This window comes from Lepidochelys olivacea, assembly GCF_965140295.1.
Source record: "Lepidochelys olivacea isolate rLepOli2 genome assembly, chromosome: 2".
Classification (NCBI taxonomy): Eukaryota; Metazoa; Chordata; order Testudines; family Cheloniidae; genus Lepidochelys; species Lepidochelys olivacea.
In genome coordinates, this window is record NC_140412.1 from 184,752,529 (window position 1) to 184,770,527 (window position 17,999).

The 17,999-nt window shown below is 42.3% G+C and overlaps 1 protein-coding gene across 5 annotated transcripts in view; it reads left to right on the forward strand.

Annotated features, from left to right (window-relative positions):
• The window catches only part of LRRFIP2 (LRR binding FLII interacting protein 2), a 140,746-nt gene that overhangs the window by 49,275 nt on the left and 73,472 nt on the right, over positions 1-17,999 (forward strand). The window contains exons 7-8 of one of the 5 annotated variants that reach the window (XM_084620172.1): positions 12,015-12,077; positions 13,800-13,874. The exons of the other annotated variants lie outside the window; for them this stretch is intronic. Of the exons in view, the coding sequence (XP_084476298.1) occupies positions 12,015-12,077; positions 13,800-13,874 (138 nt within the window). The remainder of the gene's footprint in view (positions 1-12,014; positions 12,078-13,799; positions 13,875-17,999) is intronic. 5 annotated transcript variants of the gene reach the window in all.

Below are 17,999 nucleotides of genomic sequence, written 5' to 3' on the forward strand. Positions count from 1 at the left end.
TATGCGTTTTAACCATATTTTGTATTTTATTTTAATTTTCATAGTTGCAGGAAATTATGGGAGTGGGTCAGAGTACTGGGGGAGGTCAGACAATAATTATTTAACGACAGTAGATGTTGAGACTTAAAAACTAAAGGTTTCTAACTATTAAAACTCAAATACCCAATATCACGTGTCAAAATATACAAAATAAATATCCCTAAATCAAAATCTAATAAGTTCCCAAGCAGCATTTTTCTTACTTTGCCTATCATTACATTTTTATTAATATTGATGGAAATATTTTTGTCTATTTGTGTATATGCATTGAAATAAATGTTTAGTGACATGTACCGATAAAAATCTAATCCCCTCCAGGCTTAAGAATAGTCAAGCTTCATTCCTCAGTTAATGGAAACAACACTTCAGTGTTGAGGTTAATATTCAATATGCTTTTCTCTAAAGCAGACCATCTCTGACCCTTCTTTTTGGAATACAAACTTAAATCTTGTTGTGGTCATTAAAAGCTCGAAGATGACTAGCTACCAAATGTCAGAAAATAAGAACAAGTCTTAGTTGCATTTATTATTTATATTATGATAGTGCCCATGTAGTCTACACAGCCAATGGCAGCAAGTCTCAGAGCCTGGCTCTACATACTTGGGCTCATGGGTCTAGGGCTACCATGCTATTTAAGTGCTTTGCTAAATTGTGCCCTAAATTAGATGAATAATGGCATATTGTACATTCAAAACCATAGAGAATGTTAGTTACCTTTAAATGTCTGGTCATGTTTTAAAGTTAATATCTGGTGTGGAATAACTTACCTTATGGTATAAAATGTCACGGACTTCTTTGAATGAAATTGCCGTAAAACTGAATTTATAGATTATAAGTGAAGCAAAGAAATTGAGGTACTTAATGAGAAAACAGAAGTGCTAGATCTTAAATTAATATAAAAGATAAAACGTGCACGTATAATATGTATGCAGGTCTTATGATTACTTTTTTTGAAAAGTGTATAGGAATGTATTCCATGGTAAAAAGCATTAATAAATGCGCCTACCCACACCAGAAACTAGAGAAACTAATTTGGTAGATAAACATTAGCCTTTCTTCATCTTTTCCAAAGAGAAAACAATTTGCTGAAAGCAGTCATGTTGTTTCTCATTCTTTAAGAAATAAAACTCAATTAAAGAAAGCACAAACTAGTATAGTTAGAAATAGCACATGAGATGGTCATCCATAGTACTTGTCAGTGGTGACCACACAACTCGCTCTTAAGTTATACTGTCATTCCTAGTGCATAAAATTAGCTTTATTACACTGCTTGCCATGCATTGAGTACAGATTTATATATATCTCTATGCTGAAAGCAGTTTTTTATTTTGAATTTGTTTACTGTTTATATATTTGAAATTCATAATCTTCTACAATTTCATTCCTACGAGTTCATCTTTGGATGTCAGTGGGTCTCATAGCAGCAGAACAAGCACCTCCAGAAGGAGAGATCTTGTGGTGTGTAACCTGGAAATGAGCATATTTGGCTGTGTTCATGTAATGTAACATTTTGTTTGCCTACTGATCAGAAATAGTAATAAAATACTGCACACATTATTTTAATGGAAAACAAAGTAGTTACTGAAGTATAAAGAAAAGGAGTACTTGTGGCACCTTAGAGACTAACCAATTTATTTGCCTACTGATCAGAAATAGTAATAAAATACTGCACACATTATTTTAATGGAAAACAAAGTAGTTACTGAAGTATAAAGAAAAGGAGTACTTGTGGCACCTTAGAGACTAACCAATTTATTTGAGCATGAGCTTTCGTGAGCTACAGCTCACTTCATCGGATGCATACTGAAGTATGTTATTACTTGTATAATACAGCTTTCTTCCAGCAAAAATGTATTTGAAGGCTCTAAGAAATCTGTGGCTTAAATTTTGTTTTGGCTGAGCAAACCAAGGTGGGAACAGTGTTGTGGGAAGAGGTAGTCTTCCAGTTCCTCAAATAAGAGAAATGTGTTGAGATGAGAAATCTTGAAAACCTCTGCATTAAATTAAATGTAGATTCTCTGCTCAGCTTTTGGCAGGAGACAGCTTCAAGCTTCAATTTGTAGATTGCTCCAGCCATATCTTTTTTTGGGGTAGATACTGTACTTTTAGTCCCATGATCCGGACTGAAATAAGAAAATAAAGGATAACTATTATTCTAGCTTAGACAATTTGATCTGTATTATTTATATGCAGATTTTAATGTTTTCTGAAGTTGTTGAATTGTTAATGAATTATTATTAGGGTTCTGTGTGCGTCAGAGATCGCGGTAGTGATGGATTCCGTGACTTTCTGTGACTTCTGCAGCAGCTAGTGTGGCTGAGCCCTGGTCCGTCCAAGCAGCTAGCCCCGAGGACAGCTGCTCAGGCAGCCCTGGGGACAGCCACACCAGCTGCTGCTGCAGTGGCTCTGCAGTCAGCCGCTCGGGCGGCCCCGCAGCCAGCCACACCAGCCGCTGCCGGAGTGGCATTGGCCTTGGGGCCAGCTGCATGGGCCGCTGCTCTGGCAGCCCCGGGTAGCTGGCTCCGAGGACTGCCCAAGCAAGGGCTGATGCGGCTGGCCCCGGGACTGCCTGCACAGCAGTCCTGGGGCCGATGGGACTCGATGCAGCTAGGCAGCTCCCAGCAGTGGTCCTGGGGTGGCCGGAGCAGCGGCTTGCCCCCTGGGGCTTCCCCCATGGTGGCAGCTGGAGCAGCAGCAAGCCCCTGGGACTCTACCCTTCCCAGCGGCTGGTGCCACATGCTCCTACCCCCCACCTCCTCTACCTGCACCCACTCCAACATTCAATCATAGATATTTATGATATAAGTCATGGACAGGTCACAGTAGGTTGACCAGATAGCAATTGTGAAAAAGCGGGACAGGGGTGGAGGGTAATAGGCGCCTATATAAGATAAAGTCCCAAAAAATGGGACTGTCCCCATAAAAACGGTCACTGGCAGTGATTTTTTTTGTTTGTTTCTTGCCCCGACCTGTCCATGACTTTTACTAAAAATACCCGTGATTAAATCCTAGCCTTAATTATGATCCTATATATGGGGTTTTGATGGCAACAGCACTCTTCAGTCTGACCTATCTCCATGTGTTGCATTTAAAATAACCCTTTTTTAGTTAAAATGGTGCAGGTTAAAAAGTAAACCAGATCTGAGTGGGAAAACAAATATTCAGAGAATCAAATTAACAACAAAGAGGTTATCCTTATAAGTCTCCTTTTAATAGCATAAATGTCTTAATAAAAAAAAAAACCACCAGTTTTGGCTTCAGTTGTAGCATTAATAGGGTATAGAAAGATTCTGAAACCAGTTTCCATTTTCTTTTCTTTCCTGTTACAGTCAGAAAAGTGACACTGAAATAACACCAGCATTCTCAACAGTTCTGCTTCCTATGAGTACTAAAAATCTGTATCTGCTTGCTTCACTAGCAAGAATAAAATTTTATTCTGACAGCATTGCAAAGCCAATATCAATAGAAGAGGGGACCTGGATGCTTTTGTGGCTTATGCATCACCAACAGATTGGTTAACTAAGGCCTTGTCTACACTATGAAATTAGGTCGAATTTATAGAAGTCGGCTTTGTAGAAAGCGTTTTTATACAGTCGATTGTGTCCCCCCTCACACAGATGCTCTAAGTGAATGTAGTCACCGGAGTGTGTCCACAGTACCGAGGCAACCGTCGACTTCCGGAGCATTGCACTGTGGGTAGCTATCCCACAGTTCCTGCAGTCTCCACCGCCCATTTGAATTCTGGGTAGAAATCCCGGTGCCTAATGGAGCTAAAACATTGTCGCTGGTGGCTCTGGGTACATATCGTCAGGCCCTCCTTCCATCCCCCCCTCCATGAAAGCAAGAGCAGACAATCGTTTTCCGCCTTTTTTCTTGAGTTACCTGTGCAGACGCCATACCATGGCAAGCATGGAGCCCGCTCAGCTAACCGTCACCGTATGTCTCCTGCGTGTTGGCAGATGCAGTACTGCATTGCTACACAGCAACAGTTTATGGCCTTTTGGCAGCAGACAGTGCAGTATGACTGGTAGCCATCGTCGACGTAGTCCAGGGTGCTCTTTTAACAGACCTTGATGAGGTCGGGGCGCCTGGGCAAACATGGGAGTGACTCAGCCAGGTCATTTTCCTTTTAAATTTTGTCTCATGGCGGTTCAGTCCTACCGGCAGTGTACTGTCTTTTAATCTGCAGCCAGCAGAAGACGATGGTCAGCAGTCATACTGCACCGTCTTCTGCTGAGCACCCAGGAGATGACGATGGCTAGCGGTCGTACTGCACAGTCTGCTGCCAGCAAGATGTATAAAGATAGATGAAATGGATCAAAACAAAAATAGACCAGATTTGTTTTGTATTCATTTTCTCCTCCCTCCCTCTGTGAAATTAACGGCCTGCTAAACCCAGTTTTGAGTTCTATCCTTGAGGTTTTGAGTTCTATCCTTGAGGGAGCCATCTGTTTCTCGCAAAGCCACCCCCTTTGTTGATTTTAATTCCCTGCAAGCCAACCCTGTAAGCCATGTTGGCAGTCGCCCCTCCCTCTGCCAGAGCAAGGGCAAACAATCATTTTGCACCCTTTTCACTGGATTTCCCGAGCAGGAGCAGACGCCATAGCACAGCAAGCATGGAGCCCGTTCAGCTCACCACAGCAGTTATGATGATTGTAAACACCTCACGCATTATCGTGCAGTGTATGCAGAACCAGCACCTGAAAAACCAGGCAAGGAGGCGACGGCAGCGCGGTGATGAGGACATGAACACACTTTTCTCTAAAACCGCGTTCCCCTGTAATTTGGAGAACATGTTAATGGGGCAGGCTCATGCCATGGAACACCAATTCTGGGCCCGGGAAACAGGCACAGAGTGGTGGGACCGCATCGTGTTGCAGGTCTTGGACGATTCCCAGTGGCTGCGAAACTTTCGCATGCGTAAGCGCACTTTCATGGAACTTTGTGACTTGCTTTCCCCTGCCCTGAAGTGCAAGAATACCAAGATGAGAGCAGCCCTCACAGTTCACAAGCGAGTGGCAATAGCCCTGTGGAAGCTTGCAATGCCAGACAGCTATCGGCCAGTTGGGAATCAATTTGGAGTGGGCAAATCTCCTGTGAGGGTTGCTGTGATGCAAGTAGCCAGCACAATCACTCAGCTGCTGCTATCAAAGGTAGTGACCCTGGGAAATGTGCAGGTCATAGTGGATGGCTTTGCTGCAATGGGATTCCCTAACTGTGGTGGGGCTATAGACGGAACGCATATCCCTATCTTGAGACCGGACCACCAGGGCAGCCAGTACATAAACCGCAAGGGGTACTTTTCAATGGTGCTGCAAGCACAGGTGGATCACAAGGGACGTTTCACCAACATCAATGTGGGATGGCCGGGACAGATTCATGACGCTCGCGTCTTCAGGAACTCTGGTTTGTTTAAACGGCTGCAGGAAGGGATTTACTTCCCAGACCATAAAATAACCGTTGGGGATGTTGAAATGCCTATAGTTATCCTTGGGGTCCCAGCCTACCCCTTAATGCCCTGGCTCATGAAGCCATACACAGGCAGCCTGGACAGTAGTCAGGAGCTGTTCAACTATAAGCTGAACAAGTGCAGAATGGTGGTAGTGTGTGCATTTGGATGTTTAAAGGGTTGCTGGTGCAGTTTACTAACTCGCTCAGACCTCACGAAACCAATATTGCCATTGTTATTGCTGCTTGTTGTGTGCTCCACAATCTCTGTGAGAGTAAGGGGGAGACGTTTATGGCGGGGTTGGGAGGTTGATGTGAATCGCCTGGTCGCTGAATATGCGTAGCCAGACACCAGGGCAGTTAGAAGAGCACAGGAGGGTGCAGTGCGCAACAGAGAAGCTTTGAAAACCAGTTTCATGACTGGCCAGGGTACTGACACTTCTGTTTGTTTCTCCTTGATGAAAACCCTCCCGCTTGGTTGACTCTAATTCCCTGTAAGCCACCCGCCCTCCCGCCTTCGATCACAGCTTGCTTGCAAAGGAAATAAAGTCACTATCATTTAAAAAACATGTATTCTTTATAAATTGATCATAAAAATAGGGACATAACTCACAAGGTAGCCCGGCTCTGGTGTGGGAGGAGGATGGGGGGAAGGAAAAGGCCACTTTAAAACTTGTTGAATGCCAGCCTTCTGTTGCTTGGGCTGTCCACTAGAGTGGAGTGGTTGGGTGCCCGGAGCCTCCCACCCTGCGTTCTTGGGCGTCTGGGTGAGGAGGGAGGGCGGTTAAGCAGGGACTGCAGCGACAGTCTGTGATCCTGCTGCTGTTCATGAACCTCCACCAGACATCAGAGCATGTCCGTTTGATCCCGCAGTATTCCCAGCGTTTCCTCATGCCTCCTCTGACCTTCCTGCCGTCACCTCTCTTCACGTTCATCGGCCACTGTCCGGTACTCTGCTGTTGTGTCCCTCCACACAGCTCTGTCAGTGCTGCACAACTGCATGAGCTCATTGATCATTTCATCGCGCATGTGTGTTTTTCACTGCCTTATCTGAGAGAGCCTCTGGGACAGAGGAGGGAGGCTTGAAACATTTGCAGCTGCTGGAAGAAAAAAGGGAGTGAAGTATTTAAAAAGATACATTTTACAGAACAATGGCTATACTCTTTCACGGTGAACACCATTATTCACATTACATAGCATATGTGATTTTGGTACAAGGTTGCATTTTGCATCTTGTATTGAGTGCCTGCGGCTTTGGTGTTAGAGATCACACACACAGGGCCAGGCAACAGAATTCAGCTCACAGGCGGCCATGGTAAGCCTTTTGTAAGTAAGGTCTTTTGGCTTCTGCAGCCTTCATAACAGCAGCCCCCTCCTTTCCCATACCAAGTAAAGCCCGTTGAGTTGGCCATTTACTGCTGCAGTTTTCCTGTTAACGTGCAGCAGCAGAAAACAAACTAACGCCCTCCCCGCATCCAATTATCTGGGATGATCGCTTTTCCCCTCCCCCCTGGCTGGTATCAGGGAAGATCCCTGCTAGCCAAACGCGAACAGCTCCACGCCAGTGGCCCCCCCTCCCACCGTGTGTCTAACTGCAGGGAGGATTTCTTTTCAGCCACAGGCAAACAGCCCATTAGGAACGGGCACCTCGAAATGTCCCCTTAATTAAATTCACCTATTTCAACCAGATTACCACGAACGATATCACTTTCCTGAGGATAACACAGAGAGATAAAGAACGGATGTTGCTTGAATGCCAGCAAGCACCAGGACCATACGCTGCCAGGCTTTGTCATTCAATGATACCAGATTACTTGCTATTAGCATGGCGTGATCAAGTGTCCTACTATGGAGGACAGAATAAGGCTGCTCTCCCCAGGAACCTTCTGCAAAGGCTTTTAGAGTACCTCCAGGAGAGCTTCATGGAGATGTCCTTGGAGGATTTCTGCTCCATCCCCAGACACGTTAATAGACTTTTCCAGTAGCAGTACTGGCCATGAATGCATCCCAAGTCCTCAGGGCTACTTAATCATTAAACGCTTGCTTTGTAACATGTATTATACTAAAAAAGGTACACTCACAAGAGGTCCCTTCTCTGGCATCATTGGTTTGGGAGGGTATTTCAGTCAGGGTGATAAAAAGATCCTGGTTGTTGGGGAGAACGGTGTGCTGTGTGCTCTCCCCAAGCTCGTTGTCGTCCTCCTAATCTTCCCCATCTGCAAAATCCTCAGCCATGGCGGAGAGTATCCCATCCTCGGAGTCCAAGGACAGCGGTGGGGTAGTGGTGGCGGCCCCCCCCTAAAATTGCATGCAGTTCAGCATAGAAGCGGCATGTCTGGGGCTCTGTCCCAGAGCATCCGTTTGATTCTTTGGTTTTCTGGTACGCTTGTCTGAGCTCCTTAAGTTTTACGCGGCACTGTGTTGTGTCCCTGATGTAACCTCTGTCCCTCATGACCTCGGAGATTTTTTTGAAATGTTTTGGCATTTCGTCTTTTGGAACGCAGTTCTGATAGCACGGATTCCTCTCCCCATACAGCGATCAGATCCAGCACCTCCCATTAGGTCCATGCTGGAGCTCTTTTTCGATTCTGGGACTGCATGGTCACCTGTGCTGCTGAGCTCGCCTAGCCAAACAGGAAATGAGATTCAAAAGTTCCCAGGGCTTTTCCTGTACACGTGGCCAGTGCATCCGAGTTCAGAGTGCTGTCCAGAGTGGTCACAAAGGTGCACTGTGGGATAGCTCCCGGAGGCCAATACCTTCAAATTGTGTTCACACTAACCCTAATTCGAAACGGCGATGTTGATTTCAGCACTAATCCCCTTGTTGGGAGGAGTACAGAAATTGGTTTTAAGAGCACTTTATGTCGAAAAAATGTGTATGATAATCAAGGTGGGCCATTTCCAGCACAAATCCAGGTTTTCTCACCCCCCCCCCCCACCGCCCTCCAAAAACCACACACACAAACTCACTCTCCTGCTGGTAATAGCTAATAGGTAATAAAAGAAATAGTATATTTCAATTCACCTAATACAAGTACTGTAGTGCAATCTCTTTTTATAATGAAAGTTGAACTTACAAATGTAGAGTTATGTACAAAAAAAACCTGCATTCAAAAATAAAACAATGTAAAACTTTAGAATCTACAAGTCCACTCAGTCCTACCTCAGCCAATCGCTCAGATAAAGAAGTTTGGTTACAATTTGCAGTAGATAATGCTGCCCACATCTTGTTTACAATGTTACCTGAAAGTGGGAACAGGCGTTTGCATGGCACTGTTGCAGCCAACATCACAAGACACTTATGTGCCAGATGCACTAAAGATTCCTATGTCCCTTCATGCTTCAACCACCATTCCAGAAGACATGCGTCCATGCCTATAACGGGTTGTGCTTGATAATGATCCAAAGCAAAGGGGACTGACACATGTTCGTTTTCATCATCTGAGTCGGATACCACCAGCAGAAGGTTACTTTTCCTTTTTGGTGGTTCGGGTTCTGTAGTTTCTGCGTCAGATGTTGCTCTTCTAAGACTTCTTAAAGCATGCTCCACACCTCGTCCCTCTCAGATTTTGGAAGGCACTTCAGATTCTTAATTCTTGGGTCGAGTGCTGTATCTGTCTTTAGAAATCTCACATTGTACCTTCTTTGCATTTTGTCAAATCTGCAGTGAAAGTGTTCTTAAAATGAACGTGTGCTGGGTCATCATCCGAGACTGCTATAATATGAAATATACAGCAGAATGTGTGTGAAACAGAACAGGAAACATACAATTCTCCCCCAAGGAGTTCAGTAACAAATTTAATTAATGCATACTTCTTTTAACGAGCATCATCAGCATAGAAGCATGTCCTCTGGAATGGTGGCTGAAGCATGAAGGGGCATATGAATCTTTAGCATATTGGCATATAAATACCTTGCAATGCTGACTACAAAAGGGCCATGCGAATGCCTGTTCTCACTTGTAGATGACCATGTAAATAAGAAGCGGTCAGCAGTATCTTCCATTAATGTAAACAAACTTGTTTGTCTTACCAATTGGCTGAACAAGAAGTAGGACTGAGTAGACTTGTAGGCGCTAAAGTTTTTTGCATTGTTTTCTTTTTGAGTGCAGTTATGTAACACACAAAAAATCTACATTTGTAAGTTACACTTTCACGATAAAGAGATTGCATTACAGTACTTGTATGACGTGAATTGAAAAATCCTATTTCTTTTGTTTATCGTTTTTACAGGGCAAATATTTGTAATAATATAAAGTGAGCACTGTACACTTTGTATTCTGTGTTGTAATAGAAATATATTTGAAAATGTAGAAAAAATCCTAAAATATTTAATAAATTGCAATTGATATTCTATTGTTTAACAGTGCAATTAATCAATTATTTTTTTAATTGCAATTAATTTTTTTGAGTTAATCACGTGAGTTAACTTCGATTAATCGACAGGCCTGCTTTTCAGAAATTTGCACAATTTTAGCAGTGTGCTATGAAATAGGCATTCTAATTTTAAAAAATCTATTTTCCCTCAGAAATACCAGTTTGTGATGCATAATATTCCATAGTGTGAATTTTGACTTGTACTCAGTATATCTGGGATTCTTTTAATCCTCTTAATTTTTGACTACTACTTTATTGATATTAACATTTTTAAATTTTTATTTTTTTCTATCCTGATTTCCTGTTGTCTTGGCATTCTGAAATTCTTCTTTCTTCTCCGTTGGTTTACCATACCTTTAGCGTGATGGTGGGAAGGATAGATCTACAAGACATTCTCTCTCAGTATGTGGACAATTTGCATGTCTTTATATGAATAATGGCTACTTTCAAAAGACCTGATCACATTAATTTTGAATGATTGTGAGCTCTTAAAAATTATCACTAAATTCACACCTTACCTACTGTGTTCTTAGTTAGGAAATGATTACAAATGTAACTATTTTGGAAGGGTGCATATATAACTACTTTTCTGACAAAAAATAAAGTTATGGAATATAGAATTTTAAATCTAAATAGCCATCTGTATGTGTCACTCATTGTTAAATTTCTATTTTAAGGTAATATTATAGTAGCATTATAATTACTGTTCTGAAGAGCATGGTATTGGCATGGGGTTCCTTTAAAGCCTTTTCTACTTACCTCTGCCATTTAAAAATATTACCTCCATTTAACTTGGCATACAGATTAGACTGAGGAAACATACATTTTCAAAAACTAATATATTATTATTGTGCATCAAAATATACTAATTTATGATAACTGCTAATGCCCTGATCTTGCAACTTGTTCTACCTAGGCACAACCCTGCACCCGTACTGGCTGCTGCCATGGTCCTAAAATAGTGGGGTGAGCTGCCAGCTCATCTACACTAGGACTCGCAAAGTTGCTTATATCTGTGAGACAGAAATAGTATTTGGAATGGTGGGAAATCTGTTTTGTTTTTTTTTCTTTAAAAATACATAGAATATACACAGAAGGAGAGGTGTTCTGATGGCTGGAAGGCACTTCCAATATCAGTTGGGGCAAATACTACTGAGGCAGATAATACAGAGGAGGTTCACACACGACAGAGCCCTGCCTGTCAGGGTTTGCCATTGTGCAGCAAGGATTTGTGGCCAAGACTAGTTGATCTGCTACATGCAATCTAAATGGTTCACCACCTACCCCGCAGCCACATTAGCACAAGCATTACAGAGGCCACATCAGCTTTTAGGCTGGAGCCAGTTCAGAGACCTGTCCAGGAAGAATTTCTTCTGCTTCTCATTGCAGAGCCTGCTGAGATTTTGCACTGTGTCTGAGACTTGGTCTGTAAGTAATTTACGTCTCTTGATTCAGACTCTGTAAGTGCAGAAAGAAAAGCTTGTGCCTGTTACATTTGGGTCACAAAATCATAAGGGCTAGATACAACAACCACAAAAAAGCTTAAATTCTCAAACACAGGGATCAGGGTATCTGATCCGTTAATTCAAAAAATTATTCCCATTTACCATTCCTGCTTGGAAGTAAATTAAGCTGGGTTTGTGCAGATCCCTTTAAGCAGAGACAGGAATCAAACATTTTTGTTACTAACATGAACCTGTAAACAAACCAGAAACTAAATTTTCTTAAACAGTGATGATTAACACCCATAAACTTTTTCAATAAACCATGAAATAGATTAAGTAGGTGAAAGGAATAAAAATTTCATAAACTTTTATCTTTTAAGCTTATTTTTTCAATTTTGCACACTTTACTTTTTTGAGAACTACTGTGAATATTGAACACCGGTTGTCTTTACTGGATAACTCAAGACAGGTAAAGTTGCAGTCCCACTCATCTGACCCTTCTTTTGGGTTTAGTGATATGAGCAACCTGCATCTGGTATTTTGGCCCAATCCCCATTCCTCTTACGAGGTAGGTCAGTGTTTTCTATGGCCATGCTCATCTAGAATGGTAAGCGTTTTGTGAAGAATTACATGTTGCTTCTTTTATTATGCTCTGATGTTGATGCTGTTATTGATTAGTGTTGACTTTCTAAATTTTTATTTCTAGAATCATGCTTACAGTGACTCTCACAGTATAAAGAAGTCTTCTAGTTCCCATAAAGATCTGTTGGTTAGTGTTCTTATGCAATATTTGTTATGAATATACCAAATAAGTACAGAGGGTTCTTTACAAGTAAATTCTATATATGTTTACTATACTGGGGCTATTCATGTCTTGGTTTATAGTAAAAGAAATCTAGGGGACCTATGTGATGGTATGAGCCAAATTCTGCTTTGAATTTGGCCCTTACCAAATCTGAATTAATTGCAACTCCAGTTGTATCAGCAGAATTATGTGTGTACTACTCGGAGCAGAATTTAAATCCTATACAAAGAGGTCTTTGCTAAGCTTTTGGAAATATTTGCAATAGTAATACTTCTGTGGATGAAAATTTATTTTCAGCTTTTTCATTTGATTTCATTTAATTTGCTCTGTGGGGACAGAGAAACTTACTTCATATCTACCCCCCTGACTCTATCAGTTATGAGTATCTTAAATTCTGCTGTGCAGGTTAGGTTTGCCAAAAACATTTGACACCATTTCAGTGAATTTGTTGAAAAAGATGTTGGGATTATCGTGATCTCCAGAAAGTGGTTGTAGAATGTCCAACTATTCAATTTAAACAAATAAGATATTGACAGGAAATCTTTAATTAAAAAAATACATATATTTAGGATGGTATTTTCAAAAGGTCCCAGCCCTGATAAATGAGTCATTGATTAAATGGGCACAGAGTTAGGCCACCTTTGGAAAAATCCCACCTTGAATCTATACTTTTCTCTCACTACTGAAATACTTCCTTATTTTCACAGCACTGTATAGTTTGCCACATTTTTAAAAATGCCACTCTTGCCAAAGAACCATAATTTGCTACATCCCAATACACTTGTTCTTGCATGCTGTCTCTCTTGTGCATGCATGAACACAAATATAGCCAATTTGGAAAATGGATGTGCATATATTGTTCTTTACTCCCCATTGAGTTGCACTGATTCCAATGGAAATATGGATCAGTGCTTTTTGATCCCTTTAAACACACACACTTTTATAGTTAAGAAAGTAGGGGGCTAAATTCCACAATGTAGATGATCAGAAATGTAATCAATAAGCTTTGAATGTGTTTTTCTCTGAGAACAGTGGTATAAGAAAGATAGTCAGGCCCCGATCCTGCACACACTTAGCACATGTTTAACTCCACTAGTGAGCATCAGTGGGACTATTCACAGTTGTAAAGTTAAGCATATGTAAAGCTAAGCATATGCTTAATGTGTTTGCCGGCTTGGTGCCTGGTTTATTAAATATTTTCACTGGTGTTTTGAAAATGTAGTGAAGATACAGACTGTTACATACTTATGAATTCTCTCTACTTTCAAATTCTGATTCAACAAATTATCTAATGGAAACAGATTAAACAAATAAGGATAAGTGTGTTCTGATTTATTATTATTTGATGTCAAATTTTTGAAGTAATAATTATTTACTTGTCAGGTTTTTCAGGGACATTCCTTAGTTTTGCATGGGGCAAAAAACAAACCCATATTTTCTTCTCCTGGCTGGATGAGGCGTTTTTTAAAATGTCAGCATTTTCCGTATTTTTTTAAAGAGTACTTTTTTTTTTTTTTAAAGAAACGACCATTTTTCCTTCAGAAGATTGCACCAATTTTGAGCCCTGGCCTAAAAAAATGAGGGATAACTTTTAATGTCTGTTTACAAGTTTGGGGATGTCTGGGCATTATTGTGGTTTAATTCTTGTTCACAATAACTTTATGAACAATTTTTTGTTTTTTACAGAGTGGATTTTACCATGACCAAAGAAATTATAGCAGCCTTAGACATAACAAACCAATCTCTACCTACCATACTCGGGTCTGTCTGTACTTTGGTTTCTGCTTAATTATTATGCACGGTTTTTTCCTCTTAAGATTCTGGAGTATTAAAACTAATATAAGCATGACTCCAAATGCTTGCTTAATTTTTAACATTGCTGCTCAGATGAATTTGAGGGACTGTTCTCTGTCACTGTTGATAAATAACATAGAAGCAGTTTTGTTTCCTGCATGTTTTGAGATACATTTTAAGTGGTTTAGGTTATGAATTATTACTATATGTTTGATTTTAAATTGAGTTTTAAGTTTACTTATATGCTTTTCAAGGCCATCTTTAACTGAATTGCCCAGGCAAACTAGGGAAATCATTCAGAATAATAAGCAAGGCCAAAAGTTCAATTTTTACAGTTTTCTGTAAAATAATTATTTATTTTGATTTGTGAAATGTGCCTAAATTAAATAACTTTTATATTATCTTAAGCCATTATGATTAGTCTATTTTACTTGATCCAACTTCTTTACAGCTTTATAAATATAAATTGGTACTAAAAATAAAACTTTTCTGCTCATCTTTCCTTATCTTGGAAAATCATTAGTCCTCAAGTTCGTAACTAGCCCAACAGACTTTCCCAAGATGTGACATTTCTTGTGCTGCTTTGAGTGGTTGCAGACGTGAATTCCACTCAAGTATGTACACAACAAAGCCAGAGAACTTTGCCTAGCAATACCCGTAGGGGTGGAACTTTTGCCTCTGGCCCCTTAGCTATTTGAGGGCAGCACCACTCTGACCCCTCTCAGTTCTTTCTTACTGCTTCCGGCCAGGGCCAGATTAATGCAGAAGCTTTAGGGGCTGCAGCCCAGGACCTCTGGCTAAGCGAGGTCCCACAAAAATAGATCCATAGTTGTATACAATTCAGTGGTCACCAACCCATCGATTGTGGTGCCTCTGCCAGTCGATCGCGATCTCCTGGCTGCTAAAAGGCCAGCAGCGCAGCAGGGGTCAGACAGGCGCCCTGTATGCTGTGGCCCCATGCCGCTCCTGGAAGCAGCTGGCTGCTGGCACGTCTCTGCGGCCCCTTGTTTGGGGGAGGCAGCTCCTTGCACTGCCCCTGCTGCCAGCACCGTCCCTCCAGCTCAGCCAATGGGAGCTGCAGAGGTGGCACTTGTGGGCATGGGTAGTGTACAGAGACATGCTGTCTCCCGTCCCCCAGGTGCGCACAGAGACATGCCAGCAGCCAGCTGCTTCCAGGAGCAGTGTGGGGCTGCTGCGCTGCCCCCTGGGAGCCGCCTGTGGTAAGCGCCTCACGGATGGAGCCTGCACCTTGCACCCCCTCCTGTACCCAAACACTCTGCCCCAGGCTGGAGCCCTCTCCTGCACGCAAACTCCCTCCTAGAAAGAAACTAATATAACAGCTGTTCTAAGGTAAGAAGTAGGCTATTTTGAATTAACCTAGCTATATTGTACATGTTTTAAGACTGAAATATAACCATAGAATGGCCTTATGTTAATTAAAAGGCAAGTTTAGTATAGTGTTAATAGCCTCAATGCCATAATTGTGGTGATTTTGTTTTAAATTAGGAAAAAGACTTGTATACAGTGGCCCCTCAAAATCTAACAGTCCCGTGCCCAAAGGAGAGTTAATCCGGCCTTTCTTTCGGCTTGAATCAGAGTGCTCAATGCGGTTTTTACCTCACGCTTTGTTTCACAGTGCTGTATGTGATTTTTTCCCCCGCCCCGTATGTAGTTATTACTTGTATTTGGTTTAGTAGTACCCTTAGGTTTAGTTTATTAATAAATAGGATTTTGCCCATTGTGATGCCCTCTCCAGGGATTAACCACTGCCCTGTAATGTGGGGTAACTGTCCCCAGTAGCAACCCCCATACTCTATCATTTGTGCCTTGAGGAAGGGCACGTTAAAGAAAGTTGTTCCATCTGTTAGTTCGAGAGAAAGCATGTGGCCAGAGACTTTTGCTTGAAGTAGTACCTCCTGGAGCAGGTCCTGAGGCTTTCAGCATTGGGGACCTCCACAATGTCGGCTCCCACGCCCAAGGGCATCTGAACTGACATGGGTTTTTGGCCACATTTGGATTCCTCCCCCAGGAGGAAGAGAGACTGTTGTTCTCCCTCTGGTATTTCTAAAGAACAGTCTCATAAAACAGACCGGGGCTGTTTCAGAGCTAGGAGAGGTTCCTCCCCTTCTAAGAGGATTGCAGACTGGCACCATGATTTATCCAGTATGTGAGAGAGCAGGGCTGCTCACAGATACTGAGACAAAAGCAAGTGGACTCCATACCATTGACTCTGATATCATCCATGGGGCATCCATTGAGTCTGGTACGGATGGGGTCAGTATCTGCACTGAGTCTTTCAACTCCTGTGGTGTATCTGGCAGCACTGGACTTGATTAGCCTGTCTGTTCCTGACTCTCCACTAATTCAGGAATGTTCAGCTGTGATGGCTCCTTTGGTGTCGTTGGCCCCATCTGGATTGGTGGTTGCAGACTTGTCATTATTGTCGGCACCGTCTTCTGTGCCTCCTCCAATTCAGGGTGTAGAGTTGAGGTTGCCCGCCTTTTTGGTACCCAGGGGCTTGTCAGCACAGGGTACTGTCTTTGGTGCCAATGACTACTCCAGCACACACTGCACCAGTGGGACTGGTGTTAGCTTGAACTTCAGTACTGACGTCTGCTCCTGTACCAAGTGTGAGTGCGAGGCCCCATAATTCCTTAAAGCTTAATCCTTGTTGGTAATGATGCATCCTACATTCCAAACTGTGGATGAGTCTGGACGTTTACAGGCCCCTCTGGGAGTGGCTTCTCCAATACCTGTGGACTACTTAGAAAGTTATTCAGGGTTGGGCTCAGAGACCTCTTCCTCCTTGCCCTCACCTTCTTGATATTGCTCTTGATGGTCATTGAGCATCACTATCAGTACTGAGATGGCACTGTTTGAGTAGTAGCCGTGTTAGTCTGTATCCGCAAAAAGAAAAGGAGTACTTGTGGCACCTTAGAGACTAACAAATTTATTTGAGCATAAGCTTTCGTGAGCTACAGCTCACTTCATCGGATGCATGCTCTCCCAATAAATGAACTGATCATGGAACCTGCCAAGACTCTGTGGAACACTGGGGTGTTGCCACCCACAGCAAAATGTACTGAATGCCTGTGAATGATTGTTTCTGTTCGAATCCAGCACTTAACTTTCTTGTGGTAAGGGCTGCTAATGAGAGGTTAAGATGGAGAGATGCAAGTCAACACCAAAGGACAAGGGCTGTAAAAGACTGGGCTATTTAGGGAGGAAAATTTATTCTACTTCATCCTTAGAAATATGTGTTGCCAATCAGCAAGCACTTTTATTGAAGTGTGACTTTATAATTGGGAAGTGATAGCAAAATGTACAGATAAGTTGCCAGACTCCTCCAGAAAGGAGTTTTAAGGTTTTCATGGTGGAAGGCCATCTAGTGGCGAAGACATCACTACAGTCAGCTTTGGACATGACAGATGCTTCCTCTAGAGTTATGGCCTCTGCTGTAACAATGAGAAGGGCATCATGATTGCAGAACTCTGGTATAGCTTCTGAGGTTCAATAGATGATTGAGTACTTTTGAGATGCATTGCATTCTTTGGGGATTTTTATTCTGTCAATAAAGAGGTTTTGCTTCCCAGGGCAACAGCAGCAATATTGACCTCAGTGGTTCTTTAGGTTGAATTATCCCCACTATACAGGAAGGTGAAGGTCTTATTGCCTCAATTTCAACCATTCAGCCTGTCTTTAATCAGTTTCAGGAAAACCGTCAATTTGACTCTTCAAGGTTTACAATCCAGTTACCAAGCTTCTTTACCATCTTGAGGCAGGCTATCACATGTCTACAAGGCTTGTGAGTCAATAACTGTGGACAAGTGAGTCTTAGGCACTCTGGGACTGGGTTATGCCATTCAATTCCTGTCCATTCCTTCTTCCCATGCTCCTACCTTGTCCCTTTTGGGGACCCCCTCATGAGTCTCTGCTCCTTCAGCAGGTGCAGACTCTCCAGGCTTCAGGGGTTAAAGAGGAGGTTCCCCTTCAGAATCGGGGAAAGGGATTTTATTCATGATCCTTCCTGATCCAAGTCCAAGGTAAGGGTGCAACCTATCCTTGATCTCAACAAGTACATCAACTACATGA